The sequence below is a fragment of the Drosophila sulfurigaster genome, chromosome 2L (assembly GCF_023558435.1).
Source record: "Drosophila sulfurigaster albostrigata strain 15112-1811.04 chromosome 2L, ASM2355843v2, whole genome shotgun sequence".
Taxonomy (NCBI): domain Eukaryota; kingdom Metazoa; phylum Arthropoda; class Insecta; order Diptera; family Drosophilidae; genus Drosophila; species Drosophila sulfurigaster.
Window position 1 is genome coordinate 12,062,418 of NC_084881.1, and position 23,135 is coordinate 12,085,552.

The 23,135-nt window shown below is 38.2% G+C and overlaps 4 protein-coding genes across 11 annotated transcripts in view; 2 read left to right on the plus strand and 2 right to left on the minus strand.

Annotated features, from left to right (window-relative positions):
* LOC133835241 (meiosis regulator and mRNA stability factor 1) lies at window positions 1–13,890 on the plus strand. The gene is made up of 8 exons (XM_062265198.1): window positions 1–405; window positions 1,555–1,678; window positions 6,565–7,498; window positions 8,569–8,700; window positions 8,760–10,544; window positions 10,613–10,874; window positions 11,942–12,678; window positions 13,289–13,890. The coding sequence occupies exons 2-8, from the start codon at window positions 1,659–1,661 to the stop codon at window positions 13,484–13,486; spliced, it is 4,068 nt and encodes a 1,355-aa protein (XP_062121182.1). The 5' UTR covers window positions 1–405; window positions 1,555–1,658; the 3' UTR covers window positions 13,487–13,890.
* Window positions 3,188–23,135, minus strand: part of LOC133835255 (fibrinogen-like protein 1) — a 150,125-nt gene continuing 130,177 nt past the window's right edge. For all 5 annotated transcript variants that reach the window (XM_062265243.1, XM_062265238.1, XM_062265237.1 and 2 more), the window contains one exon: window positions 3,188–3,411. In XM_062265243.1, the coding sequence (XP_062121227.1) occupies window positions 3,303–3,411 (109 nt within the window). In that variant the 3' untranslated portion in view covers window positions 3,188–3,302. The remainder of the gene's footprint in view (window positions 3,412–23,135) is intronic.
* Window positions 13,816–22,805, minus strand: LOC133835270 (congested-like trachea protein). Of its 4 annotated transcripts, XM_062265265.1 has the most exons (7): window positions 22,607–22,805; window positions 22,346–22,483; window positions 21,475–21,628; window positions 20,983–21,418; window positions 14,195–14,374; window positions 14,056–14,134; window positions 13,816–14,003 (listed from the first exon to the last, which is right to left on the minus strand). In XM_062265265.1, the coding sequence occupies exons 3-7, from the start codon at window positions 21,601–21,603 to the stop codon at window positions 13,898–13,900; spliced, it is 930 nt and encodes a 309-aa protein (XP_062121249.1). In that variant the 5' UTR covers window positions 21,604–21,628; window positions 22,346–22,483; window positions 22,607–22,805; the 3' UTR covers window positions 13,816–13,897. The 4 variants fall into 4 exon arrangements, with proteins under 4 accessions (XP_062121249.1, XP_062121247.1, XP_062121248.1 ...); XM_062265263.1 differs by lacking the exons at window positions 13,816–14,003; window positions 14,056–14,134; window positions 14,195–14,374 and adding exons at window positions 14,845–15,156; window positions 15,227–15,406 and having other exon boundaries at window positions 22,607–22,799; XM_062265264.1 differs by lacking the exons at window positions 13,816–14,003; window positions 14,056–14,134; window positions 14,195–14,374; window positions 22,346–22,483 and adding exons at window positions 14,845–15,156; window positions 15,227–15,406 and having other exon boundaries at window positions 22,607–22,799.
* On the plus strand, window positions 16,881–20,614 carry LOC133835245 (carboxypeptidase N subunit 2-like). Its single transcript, XM_062265212.1, has 4 exons — window positions 16,881–17,082; window positions 17,152–17,521; window positions 18,092–18,942; window positions 19,512–20,614. The coding sequence occupies exons 1-4, from the start codon at window positions 17,044–17,046 to the stop codon at window positions 20,316–20,318; spliced, it is 2,067 nt and encodes a 688-aa protein (XP_062121196.1). The 5' UTR covers window positions 16,881–17,043; the 3' UTR covers window positions 20,319–20,614.

Below are 23,135 nucleotides of genomic sequence, written 5' to 3' on the forward strand. Positions count from 1 at the left end.
GCCTCAGCCTCAGTTGCCATCGAGAAACGCACCACGCACACACAAAGAAGCCAGAAAAAATATTTTATTTGTTCTCAGTGTTTTATTATTTTAATTAAATTCTATTTTCTTTCGCTGTCAAAGGATTATGCGGCTTTAGTTTTCTTTGCTTGTTTTAAATTAAATAAACATAGTTATTATAATTTTTATTGAAAGTTTACGCGTTTGTTACGCCCATTTAATGCGACTTTATTTTACTTGTATTTGTTCAAAATATTTCCGCACAACTTGTCCAAAAGTTCAAACGGATTACTAAATAAAATTCCAAATTGATAACGCTGTCGATTCTGTGAACATAGAAAATAGTTTATTCAACAATTAAATTCCCAACAATCATCATTTTGCTTCGGCCAACAAGTTGCACACGTGAGTATTTGCATAAGCTACAGTGTCTCAAAAGTAATGCTATGCTTGCTGAAATTGATAATTGCCAAGCACTCAGGGTTTGGGCATCTAATTGCACACTGGATCAACACACGTGACCAATTACGAGATTCCTAGAATAACGTGGCTACATTGCATGATTAAAATAATATTAAATCTAATCGATCGATAAATGATTTAATTGTACGACTAAATGTGGGTGGAGCTTAAATCGAACTTGTTTTCACATTCATAAACATAAATCTCTGACTTTACAGATTAAATAGTAAGGTTGCTAGGTTAACTTTAAATGTTTTGTGAAATATTTTAAAACCTTTGCTAAAAAAGCAAAGGAATTTTGTATAACTTTAAAATACTCAGTTATAATTTATTCTTTATAAAGAAAAATGTTGCATAATTTCAAATCTATTCCATCAATTAAATCAGTTTATAAAATATTTCCATCGTATATTGCAATTTTTCCATATTGTGGAAATATTTAGAATGATCATTAGTCATACCTAGTAAAGTATTACAAATTGCAGTCATAAAAATAACCCCAGGGTGTGCTTTAGTCGTTGACGCTCATTAACCGTCACTGTAATTGAATTAGCATATTTGCAAATTAGTTTGCAATGTTGCACATGCAGTGACATGTTGAAGTACTAAGTCACTGATTCTGACTCGATCATCACCATCAATCAGCAAGTGTTTCAATGCGATTTCAATTACAAACAAGTCTCGCCCCACGGTATAGTTAACTGTATTAATGTCTACAGATAACTGTGCTCAATGGAAAAGTGTCGCATTTGGCATTAGTTAAATATATTTCTCGCAAACTTATTTCAAGCTCTTCGTCTCCATCTCGCTTTCTCTCTCTCTCTCTCTTTCCATCTCACTCTTTCTTTGTCATCGAGTGTGAAGCCGGTTATTTATTCTAGTTTTTTTTTTATTGATGTTCCCATGCAAATTGTTTCATGTTAACAGCTCTATGGATATCTGCAGCCTGACACGATTAATTAATTAATTAAAAAGTTTTGCATTTGCCTCCATTTAAATCAGCTCAATCAGCAATGACAACTACAACAACAACCTTTACATATCTGATACGATTATTGGGGTTTTTATACATATATTCATTTGACATTCCAGCAAAACCGCAAAACTGCCTCCAAGCTCTAGTGCCAGTCACCGATTCCAGCCACACTTTTCAGATCACAGCATCATAATCCTTCACTAAGTGACACCGCAAAAACATGACTGAGCGTTCCTACAGGTGAGTGAGATTTTCAACCTTTGAGAAATTCATAGAATCGTATATAAAGTATAGTGCTGAATTCGTGAAACATTACGATTTCATCATTCTTGCTTTTATCACTTGTTATTGTGCTTCTTGAGCCCATAAACGGATTTTACGTGTAAGAGCATGAAAAGGAGCTTTCAAGCCTATTTGAAATTTGTGTAAACATTTCGGTCAATGTTTACATCATCCGCAAACTTATTTCGCAAAAGAATGTCAACTAAGTCAAGGCCCTTTTACATTACGATCATAATTCTTTTTAATGGTTTTTTAATTGTAAGTAAGCATCTTATTCAAGCTCATATCCGTTTTCTTATTGACATACATTAAATTTAACGAAAGCTTTATTGAAGAATAATATGAAGAGAATATTTGACACTTGTGTAAACAATATAAATATTGATTTTAGGTTACCTTCAATCCAGAGATTATAAGTAAATGGTAAAAGTGGATTAGTAAAGGTCTTTCACTTTCTGATTATTATTATTTTTTAATTTTTTAATTTTAGGTAAGATTTTATGCAAGATCAAGTGACCATATCAGGTTTCTTATTGCCAGTACTTAAATTAAAGTAAAACCAATTCAAATAATGTTTTTAAAAGTTTCTATTATTATTTAAATTATTAAAGATATGATTAAGAAAAGTAACCTTTACTTTCAAATTAAAACTTCTTTTATAATTTTAACTAATTACCATATTCTTTGCAATCTCAAATTCTCTCACATACGTGTTCTTAGGGCTATAAATTCAATGAAAGCAAATAGGTTTTCTGTTTTAAAAAAAAAACTTGATTTTATAATTTGTGTATCATTTTAACTAGATAATTAACACACATGTTTTTGGAGAATTTGCATTAGGAATGATTGACATCAATTGAATACAAATAAAATAAAAAAATATTCGTTTTTATACCCTCTACCCATAGAGTAGAAAGGTAATATAACTTTGTGCCGGCAGGAAATGTATGTAACAGGTAGAAGAAGGCAATTCCCACCCCATAAAGTATATATATTCTTGATCAGCGTCAACAGCCGAAACGATCTAGTCATGTCCGTCTGTCCATCAGTCCGTATGAAACACTGGATCTCAGAGAATATAAGAGAGAAGAGAGCTAAAATTGTCGACAACATTTGTTATGTTTGTACGCAGATCTTTTGTATGGGCTGATAATCTGGTATATTGTGCCTATGGTATATTTTAAATGCGGTAACTAATTTTGCAAAAACAAAATTTTGTATGTATTATTAGTAACAAAACTGCATCATTTATGTTTAGATAAGAAACGAATATGTGAAGATATTTTCTTAAATTACATTAATATTCAAGGTTCGACTGAAAGGACATTTACAGGATAATCATAAGTTTACTAACTTAAGTATTTCCACCTCTATTGAAAGCGTCTAAGGATTAAAAATTTGCTACATCATATAATAAATGCAATAAAAACAGATCTATTTCCATTCAAAAAAATAAATCGCTGCATTAAATAGTCGATCGTTTTATTTTTCAGAACGCAATTTCTTAATGCACAAATTATATATATATGATTACACAATTGAGTCAAATATGGGAATTTCAGCTTTTCAGTTTATCACTTCTTCATCTCTTCTTGGGGCGAATTAGCATCTTAACTTCTTTAAGATTAAAAATATACTTGTAACTTTTGTCCCACCAACGTAGAAGTGGCCCATATGGTGCATTTAAATTACTGCAAAAGAAACAACAAAAATCTATATTTATATGTATTCCTTCGAAAATAAAAATTTGCAATATTTACCTATAAAAACAAGAATCGTACCACCAGCCACTTTTAAACAAGGCTGCGCAATTATTACGATTATCTTTGTCGTTGTCGTGATCTAATGTTGTGAATTTCATGTTTTCATTGTATCTCATGTTATCCATTGAATTTACCCATTGAATTTACCCAAACTCAGTGCATATCCATTATCTTCATCAGATATTTTGAAGTCGTCATAACGAGCGTTTAAGATACTTCCATTCTCATCAACCAAATGCATGTAAAGTTCGAAACGCTGCAAGCTCGTGATACGATGTATTTTTTCTAATCCAAGAAAGAAATCACTTTCAGGAGAACCAAAACCTTTGCGATACGTTGCCCAATCCCTATTGAAACTCTCATCTCCCCCAACTCGTTGTTGTATTACAATCCATCCAGGTCCAGCTAACTGGCTATCGCACAAAACATTGAATAAACCTATGCCAGAGACATTGAGTTGATTAACTCCTGAATAATCTCCGAAAGAGATGCATGTTGTGGGACTTAATTTATCAAATTCAGATTGACTTAGCTTAGTTTCATTTTCTTTATCTATTAGCTTAGTTTCACTTTCTGTTAATTTCAATTGAATCTTTTTCTGTTCTTCTCTAATGTTCTCTGATGTCCTATTTAATTTGTTGATTTCTGAACGACATAATTGAATATCATTTGCATGCATGGTGGATTTATCTGTAAGCTGTTCTTTTAATTTAAGAATAATATTTTGTTGTGAATTAATTTCAGATTCAGAATTATCAACTTTATTTTGACACTTGCAAATCGTTTTCCCTTTCATTACTTTTCAATTATACTCATTTAACAGCTCTATTAAATGAGTATAACAACAAAGTAAGTCAAAGGAAAATCGAGTTGTTCTTTTAATTTAAAAATAAAGTTTGATAAATCTGAATCTGAAATTCAGATTTATCAACTTTATTTTCTTACAATTGAAAATCGTTTTTCAGCTTACTTTGTTTTATCCACCAACCTCCTCCTTCATGAATGTTTCATGAATTCTTACAATTTCATGATATTTTTCCATAAGATCAGAATTTAATTCACTTATCTGCTTTTCCTTAGTTTCACTTTGTTCTAACTCATTTCTAACCTGTCTGAAATAATCGAGCAAAGGCTTAACAGTTTTATAGGTATTAATGTGGCACTGTTCTTCAATTTTTCGGTCTGATTCACACGTCTGATGGGAAAAAAACGTATACACTTTAATCACTCTTTATTCTTCTTAGTATTATGTCTTTGATCTCACTTCATTTCCAGTTGTTGTAGCCAAGAAAAATATTTGAAGGACCATCAGTAAGAAAACTCCGTTAAATTTTATTCTGCCCATTTTAAATGTTTCGACTGCCCGCAAGCAAATTGAATTTGGAACTGAATTTCGTTAAAGTCATTGAAAATCTGAAGCGAATGTGGATTCCGCTCAATAGATCTGAACGAGAGAGGTCAATGAATGATAACCTAGAGTCTTTGCCCTAGATTTTCTATCGGCAGAGATTTCAATTTTTAAATTCGAAAAAATAAATAAAATAAAAATATAAAAAAATTATAGCAATAGGTTCTGTTCTGTATGCTCCAAGCAGCTTCTCCTTGAAGACCCAACGACAACAACATTGTTTTCAATTTCTTTCAGTCGCATGTTGACGAAATTATGCTCGAATACTTTCAAAACCACATTGGGACTGAGTTTTTATTAATATGTTATATATGCTGACAACTATTTGGTTAGCAAATTTAAAAACAACTTAATTAAGTTAATAAGAGTATAATTATATTCGCTACACATGGGGTAGAAGGGTATTATACCTTTGTGGCGGCAGGAAATGTATGTAACAGGTAGAAGGAGGCATCTCTGACCTTATGAATATATATATATATTCTTGATCAGTGTCAACAACCGAGACGATCTAGCCATGTCCGTCTGTCCGTATGAACACCTAGATCTAAGCTATAATTTTGTATCGACAGCATTTGCACGCAGATCAAGTTTGTTTCTAATTTTTGCCACGCCCACTTCCGCCCCCGCCAATTGACAAAAATCGGATAGCAAGAGTAATTTAAAAGCTAGAGCTTTGGTGTATACAATAATGACTATAGACTTCGTGGTTTCTGAAAATTTGGTTGCGATCAGATAAAAATTGTCGAAGTTATTAAATAAATACTTTTGTATGGGCAAAAACGCATACTTACTAAGGGTCTTAGTTGCTTTGGCTGACAATCTGGTATGTTTTTCTATAGTACATACTGTGTGGAGTACCATATAAATATACCAAATATGTGTTTTAGTATATTTGTGGTATATCAATTTAGTATATATTATGACCAAATACCGCAATATTTTGATTTTATTCGAAATGGGTAGCGGGTATCTCACAGTCGAGCAAACTCGACTGCAGCTTTCTTACTTGTTTAAGAAAGGCTCCCTTTGCATTAAGCATGCTTCAGTTCAATTTCATAGAATTCAAATTCAAATATTAATTAACTGTAAAAATAAATTCTCTACGCCTTAAAAAAATGAACTTTTTACTTTTTTCTTAAAATTTCTAAGAATCAAAAATAATTGGATAATATTTATTGTTTATTATTAAATTTCTTCAGAAAAAGTCAAACAGTTCATTTTATTCAGCTAAAAAAATAGAACAGTTGACCAATTAACAATTACTACTCTGTTCATCAGTTAGTTGAACTGTCAATCAGCCACTTGTTCAGTCAATCAATAACTTTTTATGTTTTTTATTTACCTTGTATTAACTGTAAGAGTTTTCCCCTTTATACCTAATTCTCAATGCCTAATTTATGCAGTTAAGTTTAACGCTTGCGAAATGAATTATAAATAAAGGCTGACTGAATGAATCACACCAACTATCATTCACTCAGTCACTTTTTTTGGTTTTTTTTTTGCTTACCTTTCAAGCAATCTTTAGTTGTAATTTAAAGGCAACCAGCCTTCCTTTTCCTGTCTGCTCTGCTCGTTGAACTGGTTTTTATTGCACGTCCAACTGCTTATCAGCTACATCTGTACTTTCGACTTGGACTTCAACTTCGAATGCTTCTTCCTCTACCTTTCAGCTGGCCCTGTGATGGAGGCGTTGATCACGCTGCCGCTGCCGCCTACTATGCCGCAGCCCAAGGACCAATCTACTCAACCGCAATGCCACCGCAATCGGCGCTGTGCGCTGACTTCAACAACAATCCGGGAGGAGGCGGAGGAGCGTTGCGTTACTTCAATGGATTGCCTGGGTATATGCCACCGCCTGGAATACTGGCGAATAAGTATAGCGGACCGGCGATGCCGTCGCATCTGGAGGTCTGTCAGTATGCGCATGCGAATGGCAGCGCCTCTTGCTACAATCGCAATCGCTACATGCCCTATAATCACAATCGAGCGTGCGCTTCGGCTGCCGCCATGGCCACCATCAATGGGCATCCGCTAATGCAGCAGCAGCACCAGCAGCAGCAACAACATCATCATCATCAACAGCAACAGCAGCAACCGTTGATCTCCAGCAATTATCCAGGCGTTGGTTATCAGCCTTCGCCCTTTGCGCCCATCTACCAACAGATGGCGCCACTGGCTACGCCCACTACGCTGCCAGCAGTCAGCGCCTCCTCGGCCACGCCCAGTGTCAGCAGTGCGGCTGACTTTGCGTACACCAACGAACTGATCAATACCATGGCGCCCAGTGTGCTGCCTTTGTCCTGCTCCAGCAGCAGCAGCTCCTCCAACAACAGCAGCAACAATGGCAACAACTCGACTGCTTCTGGCGAGACTTATGCTAATGCGAATGGTAATGCTAATGCTAATGCAAGCACTAATGGAAGCGCTAATGTGGCCAGCGATACCAGCGATGCTGTCACGCTGCAAATCACCAATCTCGACTACTCCATGGATGAGGCCAGCCTGCGCAACTTCCTCATGAGCCAGCTGAAGCCCATCACGCCCGTCATCTCGCTCAACTTTGAGGGCAGCTCCTATGCCAAGGTCACTGTGCCCGATCTATATGTGAGTATCAACTTAACGGCCAAATGAAATTGCCTATAAAATGTTTCACTAGGTGTTTTAGATACAGTTTTTACACCTTAACGGTCATACTGCATTAGCACAAAAGCTTTCTTTATGGCATATTTTTCTCGCCTAATGGTCCCATAACAAAATGTTTAAAAAAATGCAAACTTCAACACTGTGGTACATATATTACAAGTATACATTTTGTTTGTTATATAATTTGCTTCACTTAGAGTACTTTCGCTTAACGGCCTTCGTTAAAGATTGTTGTTGTGGTCGTTAAACGAGAACGCAATAATGAAAGTACATATAACAATTTTATTTCGGCGACTAGTAATTCATCTAATTGTTTAGTTATCCCAATTCACTAACAAAAATATATTAGAAGAAATTATAAATTTTAAGTTTTGGTTCTGATTGACGAAACTTTCCTCAATGGAAAGCAATATTTACACACTAAAGCTACATTATTTATTTGAGAAGTCAGGCTAAAATTGTCTGTGCTGTGCGCTCCTCCAAAAGGTTGTAATTTGAATCCAGTCTGGACATCGTTATTTTTCTTAATGATGCCTTAACCTTACCTACTTCTCTTGGCATTATTTGCACTTAGCTGCCATAATTAGTTTAGTGCCAGAACTCGCAGCGGTATAATTTTCATATATCACATTTCAACCACCATCAACCGAAAACTTTGAATTAGTAAATTGGCCAAACTAAAAGAGGTATTGAATTTATTTACACGCAGTATTTAAGTTTAATGTTTTAACAGAAAAAATGATATTCTTTCATTTATCCTTTACCTTTTTGTTTACTGTATAAAATGGTGAAAAAAGTACTACTCGAATTAAAATAAAATATTCAACAGAGTAAAAGTGCAAAATCGAAATCCTGGTGAACTCTTAAAGGTTTTTACTCTTAGTGGCCTATTTATGTGATCCTAGTTGAGGTCGTTAAACGGGATTTTCAATAAGTGTTCTTAACTTACCATAAGAACTATTGCTTGTTACTTATTTCAACATTAGCTTAACATTTAATGCAATCTCTCACCTCCCAATCTTCTCGAGCAGTTCGCCAAGCAGGTGGTGTCCAATTTGCACCGCAAGAAGAATGGCCACAAGCGCATGTTGGTCAGCTACACTCGCGACTCTTCGCTCACCGAGGTCAACACGCTGCGCTGCCAAGTCGCCGGACTGCTGAAGGTCAGTCGAAGCTCCAAGCAAGAACTGGTCATTCTAATTAGCTGCTTTCCCTTCCGCAGGATGTTCCGTATTATACACTACCCATGTATAAGTTCCGCGAGCTCTTCCAGTCCCGTTTCAAGACGTCGATCAGTGTCCTGGATTTGTACAAAATGCAAGACATCTGCACAATCAACGCAGACAACAATGAAGACAAGTTCATCAGCCTGCAGCCGGAGCTGGTCAACACACTAGAGAGTTCCCCCCTGATGGAGGGACTGCAGCACAGCGTGCCCTATTGCACTGTGCACTTCAAAAGGGAGCAGCACAAGGGTTGGGCCGAACAGGAGATTGAACCGCTGCCCAATGTGTGCATGACGATTGCGGAGATCCAACAGTTGATCTATCCGCTGCTGAAGCATCATCCCGGTGACATACCCGTTGCCACGCTGCTGCACTGCATCGAGGGGCAGCTGAAGGTACAGATCTCAGCGAATGAGAGCGGTGTTAATTTAGAGCACTTGGTGTGCTGTGTCCAAGGCATTCAGATCCAAGTGAACAACTTTGGCATCAAGATCCTAGGTTGGTTGGAACTCAACAAGGATTTGAACTCAACAAGTGGCAGTAGCTCCATTGCTGCCAGCTCCAGCGCCAGTCTGAACACCAGCGAACGTTCAAGCGGTGCTTCCAATGCTGGTGGTTACTTTAAGAACTCGGTTGCTGATCCGCTGTTCCAGATCTCACGCGAGGTCATTGAGTTGGTCAAGATGTCGCCCAAGTCGACGATGAAGTTCAATCGCTTCATACCCGCCTATCACAATCACTTTGGGAAACAATGTCGCGTCGCTGACTACGGTTACACCAAACTGATTGAGCTCTTTGAAGCTTTATCCTCGGTGGTTCAGATCATGGGCGATGGCGAGAATCGACAGATTACGCTCACTCATCGCACTCAGATCAGACGCTTCACTTCGGATCTGTTGCGAGTGCTGAGGGCTCATGGCAATAGCTCCGTGTTGTTGTCTCAATTACCGGGGATCTTCGCTCAAACGCAGAATCGGACATTCGATGTCACCGACTACGGGGTGTGTGACATTGTGGATATCTTGGATGGCCTGGTCAATAGTAATATTGTGGTGCTCAGCACTGTGCAGCAGGGCAAGGATATACTAATCTCGATGCCCAAGCGGAAGCAGACCAACACTGAGCTCGAGAAGATCTCTGTGTTTGCGGGGGAGATGGTCGAGTTGTTTCAGAATGCTTTGCAGTACACGATTCTGTTCCAGAAGTTTGTCCGTTCCTATCACTATCACTTTGCCTATCAGTGTCGCCTGAGTGATTATGGCTTCTTTAAGCTAGCCGATCTCATGGATGCCATTCATGGCGTTGTTGAGTTGGAGCAGAGCAACGATGAGGACAAGAAGATCATGTTATCGCCCAAGATGGCCCGACGTGTGTTTGCCGAGCAGTGCGAGGATCTCATCCGCAATGCCACCGGCAACTCCACGAACTGCATGAAACTCGAGCAGATTCTGACGCTGCACAAGAAGAAGTATGGCTATCAGATTCAACCTCAGACATTGGGGGTCAAGGACATTGCCAGCGCCATTGAGTTGCTGCCCTATGTGGAGGTGTTGCACAAGGAGCAAACCACTTGGTTGATCTGTCACAGCGACGACATGGAGTTCCGTCAGCTCTGTCATCGTGCCTGCAAGCAGCTGCTGCAGCGGGACTCTTCTTCGCCTGTCAAGCCAGATGTGAAGCAGGAACCGTTGACGCAGGCGCAATTTCTCGAGGACTTCAATTCGAAGCACAAGCAACAGCTCACGGAGTCAACGCTGTCCGCCATGCGACATGCTATCGAGGTGAGTCTGGACTTCGTTCTCTAATCTCTGCCTTGCAATCTCCTCTTTCTATAATCTTTTCTTCTCAGATCTATACTGAAGCGGATCAAACCTGTGTGCGCCTTACGCCCTTTATGCGCTTCCTTGTCTCGCTGGTGCGTCTCTTGGAGCAGCGTCCTAGCATGTATCTGCACGAGCTGAAGACCGCCTTGGACTGCAGCCTGACCACCACCTTTGAGTTTGGTTTTCCCAACTTGTACACAGTGATTGTGGCCCACGATGATCTCTTCACCATCAACAATGGACCCACCCAGGAGCGCAGTGATGTCGCCTTGAATGTCAATTGTGAACGTAAGTTTATAGAGTAATACTTCCGTTAATAAATTAACTTTATAGTAGAGCTATCAATCAGTCAGTAATTTATATCTCCCCATGAACTTTTTGTAGCTGACAGTTTATGAGTAATTTAACCAATCAATCAATCACTAAATCATTCAGACAGTCAGTTACAGAAAATATTAACTAGTCACTTAATTAATTGGTTCGTCAGTCAGCCAGTTAAGGTCAATCAATCAGTCAGTCAAACACTTAATTAGCCAACTTGCTAACCAGAACAATTCCAGCAATACATACTTAAGCTAATTAATCGGTCAGGAAACAAGTTAATCCTCAAACTGATACTGCGCTATATCAGCCATTATGCATTGCACAGTAACTTAACTAAGTATGTTAGTAAGGCAATCAGTCAATCATTGATCCATTGAAAATAAAGGTACCTTAGGAAGAGCGTATCGGTAATTAGTCAGTAAATCATTCAATTAATTAATTTATTCGTCAGTCAACAAGCTTTTCAATCAATTAATGAATTTGCGAGTTATTGAATAGCTCGCAAATGGTTAATCAATAAGATAGTCGATAGTCATTAGCCATTAAATCAGTGCACAATCAACTTTTCAATCAACAAATTAATCAGTCCGTAAATCAATCAGCAGTAATAAGTCAATCATTAGTCAATATATCTCTATTCAATCAACAAATTAATCAGTCCGTATTATCAGCAGTAATATGACTGTAATAAGTCAATCAATCCATCATGATTAGTCAATAAATCTGTGCACAATCAACTTGTCAATCAACAAATGAATCAGTTTGTACTTCAATCAATAAGTCAAACATTAGTCAACAAATCTGTGAGCAATCAACTAGTCAATCAACAAATTCATTCATAAATCAATCAGCAGTAATAAGAACGTCAATCAACAATCAGACCTCAATAAATTGGTCATCATTACGTCACTCCGTTATTTCAATCATTCATTATTAATTCATAATTCATTCACTCGTTTAGCCATACACAATATGTTTATTAGTTACTTGTCAATCAATCAATCTTGCCATAACCTAACTCTATTTTTCAGTACGCGTTAGTGCCGGGGCGAGTCATCATCATTTGTTTGGCTCGCTCAAGCTACCGTATGCCAAGCACAAGACACAGCGTCAATCACGCTCTGCTCTCGGCGAACACAATCGTCCGGCTCCGGCTCAATCACCGCCGCCGCACAAGACTCGGGCCATAGCCAGTGAGTACGCTAATGCGGTGAACAGCTCGCTGAACAATGCGGCCTACAAGCCGCAAGTGAAGGTGAATAGCTTCCAGGCATATCAGGAGCACTTTGCAGCCGCTGCTGTTCCAACAACTCACAAGTATTCGCCACCTAGTTTGGCCAACTGCTCTGTGATGTCGTCCACTTTGCTCAACAGCTCGGGTTCCGCTTCGAGCTTGTGGAGTAACTGCAGCAACAACAAGGAGAACGTATTGAACACTTCACAGCAATTCTCATCGCACAACAGCAGCGGCTACAACAACAGCAGCAACAGCTCGTTTAATACCTCCTCGGATTTGAACGGCAGCCTTTGCCTGGGCGATGTTGCCTCGAGCACAGCCATAACAGCTGCCACGCCCTATGATTACTCCAGCAAACTTTGGTACCGTCGCCAGAATAGCTTCAGCAATCGTCAACAGCAGCAGCTGCAGCAGCAACGTCAGCAACTACATCAGACTTCACTGGATGCTGGACGTGGTTTATACGATTCGGATGTTTTGTCCACAAGTGGTAGCTATAGGCCACCCAAATACGATGCGTCCACATCTGAGGTAAGTGATCAGTAGTGAAATTATATAGATCAAAGAGTTCCTTCCCTCTCAAAAGTGGAATATACATTCAAGTATTTTAAAGGAAGTCCAAATAATTTCACTCCTCTTTTATTTGAAGACCGCACATATTTAACTACTAAAGTGAACTAAATTTGCAACGATTTTAGAAAAAATTAAGTCTTAAAATGTTGCATCTATTAGTTAAAGCTCTCTTTAATTAGAAATATTAGCCTGCTAGTTAAATAAAGTATACTGTTTACTCTAAAACGTTGATCTATAATCAATTACATATACAAGATAATTAAAAGGAGAATATAAACCGCAAAATGCATTTAATTACGGATTTCCGATTATTGCATCATTTCTCAGACTCAAACGATTTGTTGTTATTTGAAAATTTTCAATTAAACGCAAAATAACTGATTAATTATCAATTCATGAATGATAATCATTCTAATCAGTATAAAATCTAAATTAATTTGGTTTCAATTATACGTTTCACATAATCTCATTATTGCAATATATGATAACTATATGATTCTAATTTTATGTAGAAACTTCTTTAATCATAATCTTATTAACGTAATAATATAATTTCCATTTCGTTCAGAAACTCCCATACTGGATTGATCCCATATGGAGTAATCCATTGGAGGAGCCAAAGCAGAATTTACTCAACCTTCGTTTGCCGGAACTGAAGGCATTCAATGTGCTGCCAATGTTTCTATCGCCTTATACCATATCGAAGCATAAGAACATGAAGCGGCAATTGTTCGATTTCGATAATCACGATCGCAAGATAGTCTAAAGTCAAGCCCGCTATAATGTAAGAAATTAAAAGAGAGAGAGCTCCCGGTGAGCTGAAATAATGTTATAAATTGATTTCATTTCTATACAAACCGTATTAAATCTTTATAAGTTTCGTCTAGTTGTAAGCGCCTTTTGTTAAAGCCAATTTATAAATTCCACAAACAACATTTATACTTACTATATAAGGTATTATACTTTTTTTTATAAATTGTTAAACGAACCAATCGCAATTAAGAAACAAGAACATTTTGTATTAGTTGTAAGCAAAAACCTGTTGAGTCTATAAAAAAAAAAGAGCAAAGGAAGGGAGACTTATTATTATTTCTTTCATATGCTTGTGAATTTTCATTTATCGCTTGTTTGTTTATACACATATCAAATAAATCAATTGTTTTGTAAAAATATTCTTTTAAAAATTGGGCGCCACAAGCCGGAAGAAAGCATTTGCCAGCTCGATGCCAAAAAAGGTCGCAGCATTGGCTGGGAAGGCCCGCAGTATAACAGGTGTGAAGCCCCTAAGAAGATTTATTTTAATTATTTGTAATTAATTGCAATCAATTGAGTTACCGATAAAGGGCTGTGATCCCTTCATGCTTCAAGAGATCTACAAATACGGCTCGAACTCCATTGAATTTCCCCTCAGGAGCTGTCAATAAGAATATATATCAAATATAGAAAATATAATAGGGATTCCCCCGGGGCTTACCGGTCTGTAGTCGACTCTTTAGGACATCGGCTGGCATGCCTCCAATCCAATAAAAAACACCCGCCAATCCGCCAGCGAAAATAGCGGGTATTAGGTCCACATTGGGGCGATTGTAACGTCTTTTGTACTCGTCAGTAAGCATCTCATAGGCCATAAAGTATAGTCCATTGGCAGGCACATCTATGTAGTAAATATATTGCATAACTTTAATTGGTATGTAAATACTTTAGGATTATTGTGTCAAAATTACTGCGTCGCAATAACGCGAGATTACTATTCTCATCCGACTTTGTGTCGCTATCGATTAAATCAAAATTCAGAGCAAGTATTATATAATCATTTAGAGAAAAATATCAATGCGCGACACGGCAGCAATTAAATCAAAAATAATTAAAATCAAATGGAATGTACCTTAAATCTTGACTGCAGCTCAAACTGTGCAATGCACTGCTCTGCAGTAGTCGCTCTCAAACTTAACCGTTGAAAATACACTGCTTGCGCAACATGAGATTGCACTGCTTGCGCATTTGCACTGCAGTGGATTTTAATACAGTGCTTCCAAAATAGCATGTATGAGTTTCAAATTGTATTTATAAATGCACGTCCTCACTTTGATTACAAAGAAACTCAAAAGATAAAAACTCACTCAATTGTATAAAAAATATGTATTTATTTTGGTTTTCGACTTTTCTACACTTAACGCAAACATGTGAATAAATTCATTGCACTTCCTGGGATAAAAGAAACTACAATTAACAAACAAATCAGCTTCAACTAGAAGTTGGGAGTGAAATAGTTAAAGAACTTGTTGGCCAACTCAATGCCAAAGAAGCAGGCGGCATTCGCGGGGAAGGCACGAATCATGATGGGCGTGACGCCACGATACAAAGCCAATGGACCATCCTTAACAATCAGATCCTTGAACACGCTGCGAACTCCGTGCTTATAAGTTCCCTCGGGTGCTGCAAAAAAATAAGTTGGTTTACAATGAAAATTTATGTAATTACTGGGTGTAACAAGAGTAAAGCATACCCGACTGCAGACGACTCTTGAGCACATCAGCTGGCATGCCAAGAATCCAGTAGGCCATGCCCGCTGCTCCGCCTGCGAATATCGTGGAGGCAGTATTAATTTCACCGGTCTTCGACTGCGCCTTAGCAACATCCTGAATGTACTCGTAGACCAGGAAGTACAGACCATTAGCAGGCAGATCTGAGAATAGAAAGTGTATAATATTAGATGCGAGAAAGTACAATATTAAAGTATCATTTATTAGCTACAATAACTACTTAATGTAACTACTTCAACTACAAGAGACTTTTAAGTTTTACTCACTTTTTGAAAAACTTTTCTCTTGATATTAATTATTGCTTCTGACTTGCTTGTTAATTAAAATTCTTGATTTGCTGGCACTCTGATATGCCCCAACTATGCGATACGCGCACTGTGAGAAAATCATTTCTATATAAACAAATCCGAATAGCGCAAAGCGGCAACTTCAACGAAGCCGTAATCATCTTGTTTATTGTTAAATTGTAAGGCCTAATGAACTATATATACACATGCAAGTAATCATAATCATTTCAATTGCATGTGCTCAACAACCAAATACCCTGTACTAAGCATTAAACACTCACATCTAAACATAATATCAGTTATTATCGTAAGTATGCAAAGAAATTGCTAGTTACTCAGAACAAACAACGAGCGCTAGATGGCGCTATTACCGCACTAGATAAATTGTAATTTAGAATAACTCATTTGTAGTATTTTAATTTACAGCTTTATGAATAGCAAAAATTAATGAAAGAAAAATCTAGAAAATATAAAATAAATAAATTATTTAAATCTTTAATATATGCAAACAAACTTCGTATTCAAATGCAGATTAAAAAATAGATAAACGCCACAACATCAATTTCCCACATTATGTTTAAACCCATTTCGGACACGATCAAAGACTACAGGTCATCAACTTGATGTGGAGCGATGAAAACATAAACAAGTTACAATGGGTAAATAAGTATAAACAGCGACAAACATTTAAATATTAATGTGGAATAAAATAACAAAAAACGTCAGAAAAACAAGTTTGGAAATAAAATAGTAATAAATAGTCATTATAAATAAATACAGTGTAGTGCTATGCAATTTATTCAAATATATAATTATAATAAATGATATGGAATTGATATCGAGAAAATTCTTAACAGGTTTTTTACAGTTTTACAATGCGCAGTTTTCAAAATGAAGTTGAATATAGAAATATCGAGATTTGTATTCTTTCTAATTGTAATTTGTAATTAAACCGAAATCTATATCAAAAATAGACTTTTGCAACATACACACATAAAATATACAATCGAGGCGACCTTGTGCCCAATGGTCTCTTGCCATGTGGACAAATAAAAAGTTTTTAAAGCGACGCCCACTGCAGGCAGTCGGAGACGCCAGCCTCTATAGTAATAACATAATAATTGTGATCGTACTATACTGAAACTTTGGCTTTATCGGAGGATGTCACTATCAGAAATTCCATTTCCTTTATGAAACACAAGGGAGATGAAGGGAGCAGCAGAACAGAACCGAACAGAACAGAACAGAACAGAGCAAATTAAAGAGCACAACAAGCAACAAATTGTATGAAGATCTGAGTTCAACTTGTTCGTTAAATGCTGATTTCAGTCGCAGTTGAGTGGGAACCATGGAACAGAGTTTTAGTGTATGAATGGAATCCGAGGCAAGCGTGCCTGCTTGAATCACAAAATCAACACGCGACATCGACATCGACATCGCAGCGGAAGCGCAATTGGCTCCATTGCAAACGATAAGAGTTATCGATAAGGATTATGCAGCTGATCGCACTGATTACCACGCTGCTCTTGCTAGTGAGTTAATAAGGTTGACACATAAAGGAATTATCCCAGCTAAATGCCACATTATCATCATTAACTTAGGCACATGCCAAGGCACAGCTGCAACTCGACTCAGATGCAGAGCTTCTTCCTGGCAGCGATGTCGAAGCAGACAGCCAACCCGAACCAATTGCCGAGCAGGACAGATCCAACTGCCCCTCGAGCTGCAGCTGTCAATATGCTGCCTACAATGAGCTGCCCATTGCACGTTGGATCAATCACATGACCAGCAGCGATAATGATGCAGACTCCACGTTGGAAGATACAGATTTTCTTATGCTTTCCAAGATTAAATTGGCCACGTGCCTGTTGCAGGATGAGCACGAGACGGAGGAATTGTTTAACGCTCTGCCTTTGGATTTGCAAGCTTTGATATTGCTACATGGAGGCAACGCGGAAAGCCAGTTGACAAGTAAGTTCCAATTATAAAACATACTTTTAATGTGCTTTCAGTTCAAGCAGTGTGGAATAATGACAGTCTTAATGATAAACGGAGCTTGTATAGTTGAAAAATGTTGTTGATTTATTAAATAATCTTTCCTTCGATTAATCAAAAGCCTTTTAACTATACAAGTTTCATTTATTTAGGAAGTGTAACCAGGAAAAATGATAAAGCTTTTAGAAAGCTCGATGTAAAGTTCATTAAAGCTTCTTTAACCAGCATTGATGAATGTTGATCAAAGCCATTCAACAACTTTAATGAAAAGAAGCTATGAATAATTTAGGACAATAATCAGTCTTGTCATACTACACAGATATTTTTCAAAAGTATTCGAAATCTAGTACAAAATTCTCAAAAAAATGTAATGCGCTTTTTATAGCTGCAGTTTTATGAGAAAAAAGATACATTTCAGAAGAAATGAAAGAGATTAAATGAGTGTATTGAAAACGTGAATCAAGCGTTTAAGCAAATCTATTTTAAGTTAAATTTATTGGAACAATAAAGTGAATAACTTAAGTTGCATTCTCATTTTTATTGCAGTGAATACGAGCAGTCTGCGTGGCCTGAATCAGCTAATGACGCTGGAAATTCGAGGCAATGGCATTACAACGCTGATTATCGACGAACCGCTTGAATTTTTACAGCACGCCAACTTCGAGGCACTGCGATTGCAGGCCAGCGATCGTCTGAAGCGACCCAAGTACTCCAAGCTGCCCAGCGATGATTACGAATACAAGCCGCCGCGTGATGTGGCCGCCAACGAGGTGACGCCCAAGTATGAGCTGCAATTCGAATCGGATGACGTAGTCGAGATCATGAGCTATGAGCAGCATGTGGAGCGTTTGAAGCAGACTCGCATGCCCAGCTTCTATGGCTGGAGTCGCCTCGAAGTGTTGCGCATTCACAGCTGCAACTTCAACGAGCTGCACTGGCAAATGTTCGATGGCCTCACGCAGCTTCATCATCTCAGCCTGGAACGCAATGGCATCGAGGAGTTGCAGCCATTTGCCTTCAGCGGAGCACCGCACTTGAGAAGTCTCTCTTTGGCTCACAATGCAGTCGCACGCTTGTATTATCTGGGATTAGCTGGCTTGCTGGAACTGGAGACACTCAATCTCTCTGACAATCGGCTGGAACGCTTGAGTGAATCGAGTTTTCCACCGTTGCCACATCTGCTCAAAGCAGATCTGCGACAGAATCCAATTATGTACATTTTGCCAGCCACATTTTGGGTGATGAATGACACACGAGAGTTGCAGCTGGGCAGTGAGTTGGCTGCTTTAGAGCTGCGCAGCTGGAATAGCTATGGACAGTTTGATTCACTGCATAAGCTACGCACACTCAGACTGGGCAATGTGAGCACCGCCAGCCTGGACCAAGGGGTCTTTAAGGTGCGTATAAATACCAGTGTAACTATCTTTCTATTTGGCCGTCCGATTGAACAACTAGTTCTCAGTTATCATAAGACATAGAAGTACTAAATTTGTTTATCATATTCATGCAGTTGGCTTGCACTACATACATATTCGCTTTGGAATTTTATCACAATAACTTCCGCTTTTACAAATCTAAATCAAAGCTATAATTAAAAAGCTAAAGTGTTCACATTTGGAATACATATTAAAACCGATCATTTAAATGATTTCTGAAAATTTGCTGACGATTGGATAGTAATCTTGGCAGTTATGATCTTAACAGTCAAAAACTTAACAGAATCAAAGGATATAGTTGACATTAGCCGGTTATCGCTGCCAAATGTAACACCTCTGTTAATTAACATACGAAGTTAGTTCTGTTATTACAGTTTTAGATGCACTGAAGATATCAATACGTGGCAATTTGAATTTTGTTTTCACTAAAAATGAATCTAGCTAGTACTTCAAAGTGTTATTTAACACTCTCGAGTGTAACTTTATCACTTTTAATCCTCATTAAGTGAATTATCATTCCCTTCTTTCAGGGTCTTCACGCTGTGGAGCAGCTGACACTGCGTGGCAACATTGCCAGCGTGCAGTTTGACGCTTTTGCCGGTATGGAGCAGCTTCGTGAGCTGGACATGAGTCACTGCGGCATTACGGAGCTATCGATGGATGCTTTCATGGGTGCCAAGCAGCTGCAGCTACTCAACTTGTCGCACAACAATCTGACACATGTGCCCAATGGATTGCTCGATGAGCAGACGCAACTGGAGATGGTGCAACTGCAAAACAATCAATTGACCACATTGCCCACGAGTTTCTTTCTGCAGCCGCGTTTGCGTGTCGCACGCCTCGATCACAATCCCTGGCAATGCAGCTGTGACATGAGCAACTGGAAGCCACGCATGACCAACACCATTCGACTGCCTAGCGTGAAGAGTTGTGTGCGCGATTTGAATGGCCAGGAGATCTTGTGTCGCCATGTCGTGGGCTATGAAACAGATAAGAATCTGGTGCCACGTTGTGCCAATCACAATGGACGCAGTGTTTACTATGTGCTGCGCAAGCAGCTTCATTGCGGCGTCACTCGCATCTTTGGCCACTCGAAGGGATCGAGCACACGCGGCTTGCCGCATTGGCGAAAAGTCGAGTTGCAACAGCAACAGCAACAGCAGAAGCCAAAGCAGAAGAGAAAGCAGCACAAGAAGCCACGCAAATCACATGGCTCGCAACGCAACAGCTTACATTTTGTGCTCAGCCATCAAAAGGAGCCACAGCAGAAGCAACAGCAACTGCAACAGCAGCAGCATGAGGCATCTCTGTCACAGGAAATGTCCAATGAGATTTAACAGGCGCACTCGCAAATACCATTTGTAGTTTAGTTCTAAGTTTCATATGTACTAATTGCTTAATGAATGTTTAATATGCCAAGTTAATTAATAAAGAATTACGCTTAGACTGATAAAGAGAATGCAAAGCTCAATCAAAGTTTTTCCAGACAAGCCTTGGCAACTATTCTAGAATAAATGTTGAAACATTTAACTTTAGTGTTCTACAGAATTTTTTATACATTCAGAAGGGGACCAAGGCACGCAATCCAAATCCATATTGAATATCAATTGAATTGTTTTTATGTAGCTACCCCAAAAAAGTTGTGTGTTTGCACTTTCGCTTAAAGAGAAGAATATGAATTAAACTAACAAAATAACAACTTTAAATCAACTATTTTCAAATAAAATTAGGCTAATGAATACAGATTGAACTATTTCAGTAACAATTTCAATTCATCCTTTTAAAACATGAAAGATTCGTTATATACGAATGACAAATAAATAGATTTAAATTAAATAAAAATAAATACAAAGAATATAAAAGAAATAAACTATCCTATTCATCATATCATATTATTTAGAGTACCTCATATTATTTGCAGTTTTTCCTTCATCACTAACTTTCTTTCTAACACCCTTTCTTACGCATTAAAATTGTATTTAAAACATTTGTTCAACTTACCCCTGAGCATTGTGGCACAGCTGCCCTTGAAGACGCTGCGTAGACCGCCTTCCTTGTACAGCTTCTTGGCGCAGTCGATCATGCCCGTGTACTTCTTCTCGCCATTGGGCCCCGTGCCCTGTGTTTGCAGCAGCACCTTGATGCGCTCTCCCGGCGCCATGATGAACGTTGAGAAGAGACCGGAGAAAGAGCCGGCAACAAAGATTTGTGAGTATGTGAGCTTGGCATCCTCGCCGCGCTGCTGCAGTCGCTTGCCAACGGCATAACCAGCAAAGCACATGGCAAATATGGGCGCCACACCGGTCAAAGGTGCTGACATGCCTCTGTAAAGTCCTCGCACGCCTTCCTGACGAATTGTCTTGGCGGCGCAGTCGAAGGTGCCAGTGTACATCGGTTTCTCGCCCGGTGGAGGACGTGGCATGGTTTGTAGACGCACCTAAAAGAGTAGATTTATTAAACAAAGTACAGAAAAGTTAAAGCAAGCTAACTTACCTTAATGGTATCCAAGGGATGGCCGGAGAGCACATTGCAAATGCCGCCAAATCCGCCAGTGATGAAGGATTTAACAGGATTTGCTTTCCGCTCGGCTGGAGCATTCTCAATCTTATCAGCAACTGCCATGATTACAATTAACAATTATGTGCAACTGCAAGAAAAGCAAAGGTTATTAGATAACAACAAGTAAGAAAGCTACAGACAAGTATTCACTTTAATAGACTATTAATATTTTTTATTAAGACTAAATATTTATTTTTTATAACATAAATATAAATGGAAATAATGAATCTAAAATAACATTATTCATGGAGTACCAGCAACGAATTGACTTTAATATATTATATTACAAGTTCTGTCTTCGAATTTTCTATTGACCTTTATATCTTAATATCTTCTATAAGTGAATATGAAACTCTAGGTATTTCTATTTAATTAAAGGTCAATATTAAAAATACAGAAATAAATCCAATTAGTTTGGTGCATCCGCTAATGGATCAGTATCCAGAATATGTATTTATATACTTCAAGTGTTGTCTTATTATCCACATTTCGATTTCAACAAACTCAATAGACCCTCTTTCAGTTGTTTTGCAAAGTCAAGTCAAGTCCAAAACCGAACATTTTGTCATTTTGTCTACTGACCCGCTGAACTACTTAGATTATAATATATTCCAATCGTTAAATAAAATATGACTCCCTCATAAATATGTAAAAACGTTAAATTGCGTTAACCCCTCATTGGAGTTTGCACCTTGCCCATAGACGCCTTTGTCTAATCTGAGTCTAGCGAAGCTGATAAGGATTAGCACAAAGTGCGTCGAGTGTTACGCCATCGTCACTGAAGCCAAAGGATTCTCTTTCTCACCTGTTTGAGCAAATTGAAATTAACGTTGCCGTGGCGCAGCTTCCAATGGCAGTGAAAGAGAGAGTGAGAGGGAGAGCGACTCTGCAGTGGAACCTGTTGCTTGTCTATCTAAACTTTTGGCTTCAAGGGCGACAGCGTCTGCGAAATTGAACGAGTTTTAATGCGTTATCAACAATAGCACTCACAAACACGCACACACTTTGCCACAACTTTTGGCATTTCGCGAAGACAGGAACTCGTTAATGTTTTTATGTTACGTACCACGGGAAATTCAATTTGAGTATTGACTTTTTCTTTGCTGCATTGCCGGCAACACAAACAGAGCGAGGGGTTCAAAGTCCGTTATCGCTGAACGCTAGCCACTGTCAATTTTGACATCAGCAATCTGTTAGGCAGAGAAGTACAGCTGATTGTGAGTATTTTCGACGACAGTTTTTGTTTACAGTCTTATCAATAAAAAAAATTAAAAACTGAATTTGCTTACACCCAGTTGTTTCCGAAGCAATGTAAACAGTGTGACCGCAACAAAAGTTCATATACTATTATATTTTGCAAAGTATACCAAATTTTACTAGCTTGGTAACACTTATATAAAGCACAAAATAGGCGCCACTTTAAAAATGGTCAAGCCACACTGATTGTGAAACGAAATTCACTAAATACAATATATTTTAGATTTCCTTAAATAATAACAAAACAGCACAGTATTATATTTTCATAATAGGTTTCGTTTCCATTTCATAGCTTTCCAGGCAGCAACTCGGTAGTGCCAATCTGCTTCAAAAATGTA